Raw genomic sequence first — 13701 nt, forward strand, 5'->3', positions numbered from 1 at the left:
TCACGTCTCTGCACAGGCGAGCATGTCTTCAGCGGGGGAGGGACTGTACATGTATGTGGACAGTTATTCATTGTTTGTCCTTTGAACTCTGATAAGTTTCAATTCATTCAGCCGAAAGTAACACAACATGACAATGAAGTGAAGAAGAGCAGCTTAAAAGCACGTCGCCACAGACCGAATCTGAATCATTTTACCCCTCAAAAAGTGACTGATCAGGGCAGAGCTGAGCCGATTTGTGAAAACATTTTCTTTCCACCTCTACAAGTAATCTGTAACTTGCCAGTGTCGCGTTAAAAAAAAAAAAAAATACTATTGAGCAAAAACAGCTGCTGGATTCAACTCCATGTTCAAACAATGTTACATCTACCCGCAGAAATGCACAACAGAGAAACTGCACAGCTCCAGCATCATGCTAAAGCTCTCTTCCACATCTTTACAAAATTTAAAGCTGTGGCTCAGAATCAGAAAGCATCTGTGTAAAAACAAATACAGCAGGTCTGATTTCTGAACGAAGCTGGGTTTAACTCTATCTCAGACTTTGTTTTCCTTCTGTGAGTCAGAAACGTGGACGGACTTGACATTCTGCTGCTGTGCTTTGTTTTGGGGGAGGGTTTAGGGAAAGAAGAGGACCAGCAGTGGAGGACAAGTACAGGTTTGGAATAAAAGACGAGCCTGCAGGGGAAGTGAAGGTGTTGGATTAGCACACACAAAGACCTGAAATGGCTCTGAGTCACGGGGCAGAGTTCACAGGCTGGTATTTCACTCTGAGCCTCTGACCTGAAGAATGAGTTTGTCTGTTTCTACATGCACAGATCAGGTTTCCATTCAGAGCTGCACAGGTGAGCGAAGTCTCCGCCCAGTGACGTGTCAGCACGGTGACATCAGCCCCAGGGTGAGTGCTGGGTGTGTCCTGCAGGAAGAAACAATACGACCTGTCGAGGAACTTTGACCTGCACTGAAAGCTCAGAGAGAAGAGAGGCCGAAGGTTGTACATATCAAACATTCACCCTGACAAAGCACATTACGACACTGCGTGTCCTTCTAATGTTCTCTAATCACACACTAGTGTGGTGCTAAAGCTAAAGGGAGTCTCCCTTATTGTCGCTACAGGAAAACGTCCTCTGAGGTTAGGCAATAAAGCACCACACATATACAAACACAGAGACAACAGCTGCTGACGTGATCCACAGTTCAAGCTCAGCAGGAGTGAGAGACTTCAGGTTCAGTACTTTGGTCCATTAACTTTTCAGTTGTGATTGGACTGTTTCAATGACATCACCCTGCATCATGCAGGTGGGAAAAACCCAATATGACTTCAGTGTTTCCATCAACTAAATGCAAAACCGTCTCACCGCGAGCACCTTTCAGTGGAAGTGAGGCAGCAGAGGTTCCCCTGACCAGCTCACCTCCTGGGTGTTTTGGCCTTTTCCAACTCGGAAAAAGCCCAGCGGCAGAGCCAGGAGAATGCCTCACTGTTCAGAAGAGCTGGAGGAGATTGGTGGGCATGGTGGGAGTGGGCGGATGGACATCCTCAACTAGGGCTACATCCACACTAGCCCAGATAACTTTGAAAACTGCGTTTTTGTATGAAAACGCTCCGCATCCACACTTTCGTTTCCAGACGTTTTCACAGAGTTGTGCGTCCACATTGAAACGGCTGAAAATGCTCACGTTCCAGTACTGCGCATGTGTGAAACGCAAGAAGATTCGGCCTGCCTCATTTCTGTCTGCCGTTTATTTACTTTCCAGCTCTTTGAAACATCGCGGCAAAATGTTGAAGAAAAGCACCGTTTTTAAATGGACTAACATGAGGTGGAGTTGTTGCTGCGAGTAACACAAAGGTACAAAGTTGCAAAAGCGAGTGAGAATTAAAGAATTTGAAGAAAATCTCTCTGGAGCATGTACAGACTGATATTAATCTTTAATAGGACTGTAAAAACAGAGCAAGCAAAACAACTGCTGTATAATGCCCTCTGATAATGCCTTAGTGTAATTGGTCACATGACTGCATCACATGACTAAAATGCGTCATCGGACCCACAACTCTGAAAACGACTGAAAACGCTAGTGTGGACGCAGAGTGTTTTCAGACGAAAACACCGTATTCAAATCTATCCGGGCTAGTGTGGATGTAGCCTATGATGACAATGTTTCAGTGTCTATCACACCGCTCATAGAGGGTCGTATGATAGGGCAGTGGTTCCCAGACTTTTTTTGCTGGGCCCCCCTTTGTTTTACAAGAAAAATCTTCGCCCCTCCCCGCACAAACACATCCTCCAACCACACACATCCATATTTTGTTTTCAAACTGCATTGCGTTCATTTCACACCTCAAACAAACAAAAGTAAACTGCAATAAATTACAGGTAGCAATATAATAAACTACTAACTCTTTTATGCTACGTCCACACCTACACGGGTATTTTTTGAAAATGCAGCTGTTTTTATGCGTTTGGGTCTTTTGTAAACGGCGTTTCGAATCACCGAAAACACAGATTTTTTTAAAAGTCAATTTTTGCGTTTACGTGCGGACGAGGAATACAGAGTTCGTCACGCAACGTCAAAGGTATGTGCCTTTTTCCACGTCACGCTGTGCGCCACGTTATTGTTTACATGAGATGAATTGCTGAATGGCAGATAGAGACAAAATACTGTTAATCTGACTATCTGCAGGTTTTACACGCTTACATTACTGTCCCTCCATTTAGAAAGGCAGAGGCACGGTGTGATTATTTTACATGTAGTTGTTTTGTTGTTTTTTTTTCAATGTGTAATAATATTCAACATTGCTATCAATACATTTTTCAAAAAATGCCTCTCTGTGCAAAATCGGTTCAAAAAACAAACAGCTGTTGGATCCTGTTTGTCTGTGATTTGAACCGAGGGAACAAATCATGGCAGGATCAGCCTGATATTATTTGTATCCAGCTGTAACTTTACTGTATAAAGAGCCAACATCTCCAAAATGTCAGTTAGTCATTACAACAAGTGTTTGTGAACTAAAAATCAAGAATGTGGGATACTGTTTGTCTGTGATTTGGAGAGCCCAGCGCTGCTCCCGACGCAGGGAAAACTAATTCTGTCGCAGAGACCTAACTTGGCACTTGTGTAGGTGAAGCCAAACGGAAGATCTGCTTCACCATACTTTCTAGTCTTTGGCTTGAAAGGTTGGTTTGGAAACATATTTGGTGATGCTTCATCTCTGCGTTTGTGTGGGAGCCCTGTCAAAAGCCTGTCCATTATGCTAGCAGTGTCAAAGCGTTCTTTTTTTTTTTCCCCTTTTCTTTTCATACAGCAACCCCCCCCCCACTATGGTTCTGTGATAGGGGGTCTGTATGCATTATCATAGGATCTCCCTTACGATATAAAGCATATACAATACATAAACCTTGAGGCGTCTGTCGTTGTGATTTGAGGCTCTATCGATAAAATTGAATTGAACTTCTGCTTCCAGCCTCATCAGTGAGGAACAGAAGTTAAGTTAGATTGGTTACAGGATTAGTGGACTCTGTTTTCAAACAACCAGCTTCCTCCACCTCAAACTCCACGCTCGGAGAAAAACACTTTAACACACAGACAAAAGTTACAGAAACCATAACCATCAGTACACCGTGAAGTGTACAGTTAATCAGCAATAACAGTTCGAACATGGTCACCTCAACTGTCAGCATTCAGCAGTTCTGCCTAATGCTAATAACAACATTAAACTGAAAGCCTTTAATTATTATATCAAACAAACATTCACCGAGTTCAGGATCACTGGATTCTGTCACTACAAACTTAAAGGAAACATTTATGTTTGAGAAGCAAACATCAGAACAAAGAGATAATAAATCTCTTTGATAAATGCGACAGAAGTCAGATCTTTGTGTAGAAGTTTGCTCTGCCAGATTTGTTAGTTTACCTGCAGGAACGCACGTGGTAAAAATGATTGACACGCAGGTGGAGATGCCTATGACAGGCTAAACTGGACAAACGCAAACACTTAGCAGGTTAAGGTGAATGATAGTGTTAGCTTGATTGGTTTGTGACCGGAGGTGACATCATCAGTGAGCCGCCAGGGTGGAATGAGACCGTTTATTAATCATGCTCTGATCTTCATCCAAATCATCCAAAGACAGGTGGAAACTCTTCTTATCAGGCCCCCATTGAAGTGGGCGGGGTTCTGACAAGAAGAGTTTCCACCTGTCATCTTTCTGGATGGGTTATGTGAGTGAACATGGCTCTCTGCTGGCAGAATGTAGGGATCTACAGACACTCCATCCACCTGCAGAGAGGGTCTGTTGGCAGGCTGAGGCAGTGGCCAAAACATAAATCAATAAATATTTTAGTTTTTAAATACTTAAGTGCACTTGATTCATCTAAGAGTTCACCTGCATTTTGTTTATAATATGTGAGACAGGTGAGTGCAGAGGTTTAGTGCTAATCACAGACACATTCATGAGTCTTCAGGGTTTCTGTGAGCTGGACAGCACGCTCCATTCATCCAGCAGCTGCAGCGCTAGCCGAGCGCTGACAGCGGTGGGAACCAGAGAGCTGCAGCTCAGGAGGAGAGAGATGCAGTCTGTTTGTTTCCTGCTTCCTCACAGACCCACAGCAACATGTAAATCCACCAGCAGGACAGCTCCACCCACATTTATCAGAAATCACACAGACTTCTTTCCAGATACAAATAATTACCTGCATGTGTAACAGTCTGTTATTAACTGCTTCAAAACAGCAGACCAATAAATACATTTAACAGCTGGAATAGCTGACTGACAAAACCCCAAACAGCAGCAAACAGCAGCACTGAGTGAGACAGACGCCGGCTCTGGGAGGGTTGATGTCACATTATTAAAATAAATAAATTAAAAAAAAAAAAATACTCGACTCCAGGGAAAAAAATGAAAATAAACCCACAATGCCTAATGAACAAAACTGTGAATCACTAAATATTGAGGTGCAGACAGACTCAACATTTTGTAATGAAGTCAGCAAACATAACAAAGCTGCTTCATCACCTCAGCGGAAAAAACTCCAGCCACAACCAGCACCAGAAAGATTTAATGAGAACTATTAATATTCACCAATGAACAAAAGAAAAATGATCAAAACATCAAAAATATCGATTCTGAGTCCCAAGAGTCAAAGTTAATATGAGATGTGTGGCCTACTTTAGTTTGCCAATGATAATAAATAAATTACTGACATGGCAAAATAAATGCGTGAAACTGAGTCTGTCATTTTTCCAGAATCTTTATCCCTGTGACCCCTGACCCTTCGGTACCTGATGCAGGAACTCAGTATTTTTGATTTTACAATCTGGATGTATGTAGTGCGAAGATGCAGCTTCCTCAGAGATGGAAGGATCCAAAATACCAGTAATGTAAATTCATAAAGACTTTCAGACTTCTTGTTTTAGGTCATTATGGAGCCATAATCACGTAATCAGCTGATCAATACAGCTTAGTGGGAAATGACTGAGCTGCTAGAGAGAACAACAAGCATACAAAAACAGAATAATAAAAGTCCGACATGGAGCGAACTCACTGCTGCCCTGATCATCAAAGTGCTAGAAAAAGGAGAGAACCGTCCGAGTTTAAACCGCAGCTCTCTGGATTCTGGAAGACACTCTGACCACTTGGTGATCAACAATTGTTAAGATTAATCAGATTGTCAAACAGATTAATGAGTAAAGAAACTCGTCCCACTGCAGGCCTGATCTGCTCTGACTCAGCAGCCTCAGCAGAGTCCTGGATCTGAGTCCAGCAGATTCCCACTAGACCAGCATCACTCTGAGATCACCCTGATAACACAAACCCTCTTGGAGAGCCCAGCAATCATGACTCAGCTGAGCACAGGTGGAGCTGCAGGTGGAAACCCTCCCCCCCAAATACCAGATTACTCAGTCTGATGAGGTTCAAAGTGGCCCCACTTAATGAAGCGGACCACCGAGCCCAGGAGGAGGATTACAGATCAGAGCTGACTCACAGACACACACACACACACACACTGAGAAATCTGCGTCTGATTCTAATCTGAAACATACGCTCACGCTGTCCTCGGAGCAGAGCTGCGACTAACGAGCTGTAATTAATCTCAGCTAATCCCGGCATGCACAGCAGAAGACGACGACTTCTCCTGAGTGAGTCTCCATCATTCAATCCAACCGCTCCTCCTCTGCAGGGTGGCAGGGGGGTGGGGTTGCATGGTGCCTGTCCTCGCTGGCTTTGGGTGATCACATCTAAACAGTGGCAGTTTCTCAGACAGGGGTTAAAAAGAGAGGTTACAGCAGAATGTGAAGGATGTAGAAAAGTGCTGCTGTCAGAAATGTTCACATGACTGAACTTCACTGTTTGTAAAACAATATTAAACATGACCGACTGAAAGCTGAATGGACTTCAGGGTTACGCCTGCACGTGTGTTGTTATTTCGTTTTTACTTTTCAGTTTTGGTTCCATTCCAGAGATGTCGTGATTGTTTTGGTTTATATTTTGATAGTTTCTGTTATTTTTTACGATGTGATTGGTATTTGTAGGACTGAAAGAAAGCCGGTGCTCTAATCTCAGGGGCAGCGATCTAAGCAGAGAAGCCCACCCTCCTCCTCCACCCTTTCTAAGCCAGCAGGGAGACATAATCTCTGCAGCGTGTCCTGGTCTGTCCTGGGGTGTCCTCCCCGATACATGAAAAATAACACCGTGGAGGTGAACAGGAGGCGTGCTGGTCAGATGATTTAGCCGCTTCAACTGCCTCCTTTCAGTGTAGAGGAGCAGCAGCTGTACTCAGCAGCACGTACACATGGACAAGCTTCACAGATCTCACTGTTACTGCTGCAGGAACACAGACTCTGTGCCCACAGGTTAAACATGTGAACAGGTGTGATGACAGGTGTGCACCTCTCTCCTGTCCTCTGAACATACCTACAGCCTGCCGTCATTATTTACAGTTAGCTTTTTAAAATCTAGCTGCTCCAGCGTCCAGCCTACAGGTGCTGCTGCAGCTCATTTCCCCCTTTTTTCTCCCAATTATGACGCCTTTAAAATGAGGTTTTCATCCTGACACCAACATCTGTTACAACAACTGTCGCAGTCAGAGTTTGTGACGTCACATAAATTAAAAATGATGAAAGAAAAGTGTTTCAGTGACTCAAAACAACATAAAACATGGAAACTTCCAAATGTGCTTTTTAGTTAGAAGCTACAGCTATATAAAAATGAACTGTGGAAACGTCCCAGCAACACAATTTGAAGATGTAGGCTAACTTTAGCCTACAGTCTTACCCAACCTAAGCTGCTAACTTCTCACAGATCCTGCTGTCACTTCCTCACAGTTCACATGAAATTTTGCTTCAGTTCAAACTGAAAGGTCCAAAAGTCAAAGTGAGTTTGGTGCAGAAGAGCTCTACAAAATAACGACAGTTAAAAGTACGTCTGGTGTCAGAGTCAAGGCCATCATTATCAACAGCATGTAATAAAAGGAAGTATCATCAGATTAAAGTTGGCTTCTGAGTTACTTTCTTCTCGTAACAGCATGAGGAAGAAGACTCACTGAACTCCAGCACAGAGAATAAAGCCGAGACCAAGATCACAAAACAAAACGTCCTCACCTTTTAAAAGCTTTAACTCTCATCTCTCACAGAAAGATCTCAGAAAAAAAAAGAACAAAAGTAAACTCATAACTTTCCCCCTGCTGTGAACGCTGACGTAACAAGACACTTTCCTGCCTGATTACAGTGGTCCAGGAGACGGTACAGACTGAAGGACTACAGGTGGGACTACAGTGAGTTCTGCTGCAGGAGGAAGCTCATTTAGTCTTTGCGTCTCAGATTTCAGACAGCCTGATTAAGCAGAGGTTTCACTCAAGCTGAGGTGAGGTTAACAAGTTCATGAACATTCAAACAGGTTCCTGCTGAGTTAATAAAGAGTCACAGATTAGACTGGAAGCAAAGCTCAGATTAAAGAGTAGAACACAACTAAGTCCAATCCTCGAATCAAAGAAATCCAACCATCAGAGGATGAACGGAGCCTGGCCTGACTGAACCCACAACACTGCTGAATCCTACAATCCCCACAATGCATTAGAGTCTCTCTGCTTTTATCCTTTTTTTTTTTTTTTTTTAAATTTTGTTTTGTTTTCCTCTGGGCATTTTCTTCCTGTTGCTCATCAGCTGTTTTATGTTTTTATTCTCTCTCCCATTTCTGCCTGTCGGTTTATGATGCTGAAGAAAATTAAGTTGGAAGACAAACAACAAATTTAATGATCTGACTGCATGTGTGTGTGCGAGTGTGTGTGTGTGTGGCTGAAGGATGAAGACATTAGATAAGACAATGACTTCATCTCTGATTTTCTTTTGTTGCTCATTATAGAAAACGAGCTTTAATCATTAATCACGTGCAGGTGAGCAGATGATGGGCTGTCAGTGATCTGAGTGATGAATCATAAGTGAGTGTAATAATGCTGCTTTTCCAGGCTGATAACAGGTTCAAACAACCAGCAGAAAACCAGCTTCCGGTCTCGCTCTGAAGGTTTATTCAACCAGTGATAATGCCCTGATCACAGAAACCGTCCAGCACGGCCTCACAGACAGCCTGAGTCCTGTGAACCACTCTGAAATCCAACACGGGTCCTTTTTAACTCAAATCTGCGCCTCCTGCACCTGTCCGCTCAGCCGCACGCAAGACTCCTTTCAAAAATTAGCCATTTTACACTAAAGTGTGCACTCTGTGGAATTTCTGAGGAAAACTCTCTTTAGTTTGCGTTATCCAGGCTTTACCTGTTCTTCTCTTACATTCAGGCCAAATAACCACATATAGCTCCAACGTTACTTCACTCTCCACCCGCAGCGCCATGAACTAATGTTCCAACACTAAGTCCCAACAGGTGACTCATCTCTTTAAAATCTGAATAAACACCGTGCTGTCTGGTTTGTGTGTCGGGTGTAACATAAATCATCCTCAGAGTTTAGTGCAGGTGAGTCCTGAGCGTCTAAAGGCGACGTAAGTGACGGGGTTCGGGCTGGAGCTGCTCCAGCAGGTGCGCGTTTGTCTGTTCCAGGTGAAAAGTAAACTCACCTTCGTGTACAGCTCGTTCACGGACATCGTGCCTCCCCGGTGGATCAAACTACACTAATAAGCTCCTCTTGTGTCCATTAATGATCCATTAGAGTCCCTCTGCGCTCCGGTTCGGTCCTAAACGAGCAGAGACTTTCCAGTGCGCATGCCCCGCAGCAGGTGTCTGGCCGAGTTTCGGTCACTTTGTTCGGTGTAGCGTCGGTCCGAAGGAGCGCGCTCCCGCTGCTGTTTCCTCCGGTAAAAACGAACCCTCGGGTACTTCAGGGTAAACTCAGAGCCGATGAAAAGGGTTCTAACCGGAAGAAGGATCCCGAAATCCAGAAAAACGGAAACGAAAAGCCTGAAGCGACCCGCAGGTGGAGGGAGGGAGGAGGCCTGTTCTTCCTGACAGCCGTGTTTTCCCCACACTGCCCGCTGATTGGCTGATCCCTGGCTCCAAGCCAGGTTTCAACCACACACACACATACATACACACACTACGCAGGGTGCTTCAACATGAGACGTGGAGCCCCACAGAGGGTCCTGAGAGAAACCTGGAGGGTCCATTTAAAAAAAAAAATTCCCAAGTTAACATTTTATTTGAATTTCTATGAATACCATCCCTGTAAAAGTATCAACACTATGACAGCATCTCCAAAATTCACTGCCTCACACAGTCAGATCTGGTACAGATCTACAAGACTGATTCTGTTTGTGGATCCTGTGGAAATTGGCATCAATTCCACTGCCTGTTTATTCCAGTATATAGAATTATTTGTATGGGTCTAGGTGAATGGAGCAAAACCGCTAAAATAATCACTCCCACCTGCTTCTCTAAACTAAAGTCCCACTTTTATTTCACTTATTGCAAATCCAGCATCAATCATCTGTATGAACTGTAATAAAACAACATATATGACTTTCAGTCTTTCTCACGGTAATTCAAAGCCATCTATGGAGCAGGAAGGAAACCTCCAAGTTATGAGAAGTTCATTGGTAACATAAATACATAAAACAAAAACATACTTTTTTCTGCCTTCTCTCCAATATTCTTCCACTATTCACCAAACTTTGTATATATTATAATCAAATGACCTCTAAAAACCTAAAACTTCTTTTCTGTGATTAGCTGACACACCTTTGTGGGTGTGGCCACTGTAATGGTCAAACATCTGTAATTCTTTAATATTTCATCTAGTTGCAACCAAATCTGTTTATAGAGGTCAAGATTCCAAATGCAAACTACTGACCTTGTACCAGTTTTACCACTAAGGGATGCTAATTCAATAGTAAATAAAACAATATAAACAGCAATTAGTTGAATATAATTTTAAAAAAAAGTAAAAAATATAATTAAAAAACAAACAAAACGAAATTGGTGGTCTAAGTAAGCATTGCAAAATATTGGAATTGTGGTGCTGTCACAATAGCACCATCATTTGGTCGATAAGAGAACTACCCTCAGAGGAACTTTGATTTTGTATTTTTAATCTTTCTTTTGTTTTGTTTTTTTTGATTATCTTTTCATGAAGGCTTCAGAATGACAACCAGAATGTCAAACAATCAGCCACAAAGAGAAGACGAACAGACATGAAAGCAAACAGGCTGCACACTGTGAGAATTAATCATTTAACGCTCGTCCACGCCTCCTCACCTGACAGCATTCATCCAAACGTGTCGTCTCATTCTTTCCACACCTTAACCTCTTAAGCCCCAAGCCTAACTGATCTCCAGCCTTTTGCCCCCGTATCAGGGGGCGTTGGAGCTTAAGAGGCTTTGTTCCACTTCAACTCTTTGTGTTTAAATTGACCACAAAAACTGAATGCAGTGGAACCAGAAAGAGGCCAGACCAATCAAAAGTGCAATAATGAGGTGGGATGTAAATAAATCCTGTGTTAACACCTGGTGTGTACTTAAGAATTTTTATGTTTCTTTCTATTTTTAAATGCAAATCATGTACTTTATAAATCTACGGAGCCCCGCAGGGGACATGGGAGAAAAAAAAATTAAGACGGATTTTTGCGAGATCTCGCAAAACAAACTCGGGATCTCGCTACTACATCCGGGAGGAATCGTGCCTCGACCTCCCGGTTGGCTTCGAGCCGGCATCCGAAGAATGCGGCTAAAAGTTTTGCAAGATCTCGCAAAAGTTTTGCGAGATCCCGAATTTGTTTTGCGAGATCTCGCAAAAGTCTGTCTTAATTTTTTTTCCTCCCATGTCCCCTGCGGCGCTCCATATAAATCCATTTATTTTACAGTAGGAGTTACACTGTAGGCTGAAACCAGCAAACATGTCACATCAGCTGTAATCCTGTAACCTGTAACCTGTGTATGTCAGTTAGCCTGCAAAAAAAACAAACACAAACAAAACACCATTAAACCTTATTTTGGGATAAAGCCTTCAAACCTCTGAAGCTTGTAGACTAAAGACTGTGTAGTTTTTATGTCTTGGTGATCACTGATGTGGAATTTCTGTTATTACTGTTAATTCAGTCTTTTAAATAACTGCCAGGAGGAATTTCCTAGACTGTGGCAAGAAGAAGCATCAGCCTGCACAGCTGCAGTTCCCCTAATGGCCACTTGAGACTCCAGCATTGAGTCAGTCCCCATAGTCTCCCATGTTAAAATGGTTGGCTTTACTGCAGAAATAACATGTTTACAGGCTGATACAGGAAACTGTTTTGTTACTACAACCTATTTCATCCTTGTTGACTTTGTGAAGACTGTTGGGTTTGATCTAATTATTACAGTTTGCTTTAATATGGTGGGGAGGGGTGGCTGTAGCAGCTAGCTGTCTGCTAGATAACAGGACCTCTGTGTTTGTGCTGTTGGAGGCAATTATCTGACCAATATCATGGCTGCTGTGAGGTTAATTATTGTCACAGATCGGCAAAATTCAAGGAATGTAACTTAGTGCTAACATGCTAACTAGCATTAGCTGGTCTGTTTGCACTCCACCACCTCATCTAAATGTGGTCACTCCAGAAACAAAAAACTAACACAGCAGGATTCAAAACCAAAGGGTGCCTAAAACCAGTCTGTGCATGAGACTTTGTAGACATAAATCTAAAAATCTGAATCTGGAGAGAAATTATGTCCTGTTATTACAGATGAAGCTACACAGTAGCATAGAAAGTAAATGAGCTCCAGTCACATTATTAAAAATATAGTACTTTTGCTTAGATTATAGTAATACTTCATCACTGAAAGAGCACTACGCTCTAAACTGCTTCAACATTTTGGGTCTTTGTCAATGTGAATGTTTTGCTTCAGTGCAGTAAGACTATCCAGCTGCAGTATGGGAAATGTAGGATTTTTGGCTGCTTTCTTTGTGTCTCATTCAGGCTTCTAAGAATCCTTCAACTAACTTATTTATCCTTTTCTCTTCAGACGTGTTGATAAATCTCTCACAAACAAGGTCAAACTAAAAAGTCTATCGAGCCAGAGAAGGATATTTGACCTTCATGCACCACCACCCATAACATTTATATTTCCTGTAATATCTCCTCACAGACATAAAATTTGAGAGTATAAAGCTGGTTTTACATAAAATGTTCTTATGTAAGTCAGACCTTTCCTTCTGATAACACATCAGTAAAGTGTGTCTGTTATCAGAGATGTTGTGTAATGCCGACAGGCTGATAGTGAACGTTATAGAGAATATTTTGTGTGAACATTAACCACAGATATGAGCTCTTACAGTGAGTACAGAGGCAATAACAGGTCCTTTACCTTGGAGTAGGGGTAATAATCTCCGCTCATCCTCTCCGGCTGATAAATAGATCCTCATGTGCTGAAATAAGCTGCATTAGATCCTGTGACAGTGATTGTGGGAAGCAGCAGCTCGTCTCAGACCTGTCTGAGCACAGCTATTATTCTTACTCAGCTAATGAGTCCACTCCCAAACCACTCCTTCTGCTGGTATGAGGTGTTTACCTGCACATGAGTCTGACAAGACGCCGGTCCACCCACAACAGGCTTTATCACGCTGCCACAGCCGTGAAGGCTGTGAAACACAAGCGTGAAAAAGAACAACAGAGAACTTCAACAGGCTGCACACGGAAGAAGAAATTTCACCACAGGCTGACAGTCCTGTGACTTTCATTAATGTTCCTGAACCTGTGCTCCTCTGACATCAGTGAAATATAATGTGGCACTAGCATTCATGTCACTGTTTTCCAGCTTTGTTTCATTCTGGGAACAGAGGAGCTGTGCACTATTAACAGTTCAAAATAATCTTTACTGGTGCTGCACAAATCATTGTTCAGTCCTGTGGTCAGTCTGTGCAATAGAGACACAGTTAGTTACACAAGAAAATGGACAGTATAAACATGTAAGCATTTTTTACTCTTTGACTCTACAAACGTAGCTGTGCATAATTCAGAGCTTTGGATGAGCTGATTTCTTTCACCAGTTTTCAGAGGTGTGCTGAGGAACAGCAACAACTGTTTCAAGCTTACTTCTTAGCAATTTGGCAGCTGCCATGTTACTTTCTGTGGGACCAGAAGCAACCATATTTAGAGGAAAGGGTGGAGTTTGAAGAAAAATTCACTGAGGTCAGAGATCAGGTGAGCAGTAGACTCATTTTGTCACAGAGTTCTATTCGGTCAGACTCCTTTTTTACTTCTTTTTCCTGCATAGTAGGAGGAATGCAATGCTTCACTTTACT

General features: G+C 42.6%; 1 protein-coding gene across 2 annotated transcripts in view; it reads right to left on the reverse strand.

Moving 5' to 3' along the window:
* The window catches only part of myo5b (myosin VB), a 47928-nt gene extending 35028 nt beyond the window's left edge, over nucleotides 1-12900 (reverse strand). For both annotated transcript variants that reach the window (XM_014329312.2, XM_005947582.3), the window contains exon 1: nucleotides 12765-12900. In XM_014329312.2, the coding sequence (XP_014184798.1) occupies nucleotides 12765-12794 (30 nt within the window). In that variant the 5' untranslated portion in view covers nucleotides 12795-12900. The remainder of the gene's footprint in view (nucleotides 1-12764) is intronic.
* Nucleotides 12901-13701: the final 801 nt, after the last annotated feature.

This window comes from Haplochromis burtoni, unplaced genomic scaffold (genome assembly GCF_018398535.1).
Source record: "Haplochromis burtoni strain Fernald_Lab_line unplaced genomic scaffold, NCSU_Asbu1 Contig_528, whole genome shotgun sequence".
Taxonomy (NCBI): domain Eukaryota; kingdom Metazoa; phylum Chordata; class Actinopteri; order Cichliformes; family Cichlidae; genus Haplochromis; species Haplochromis burtoni.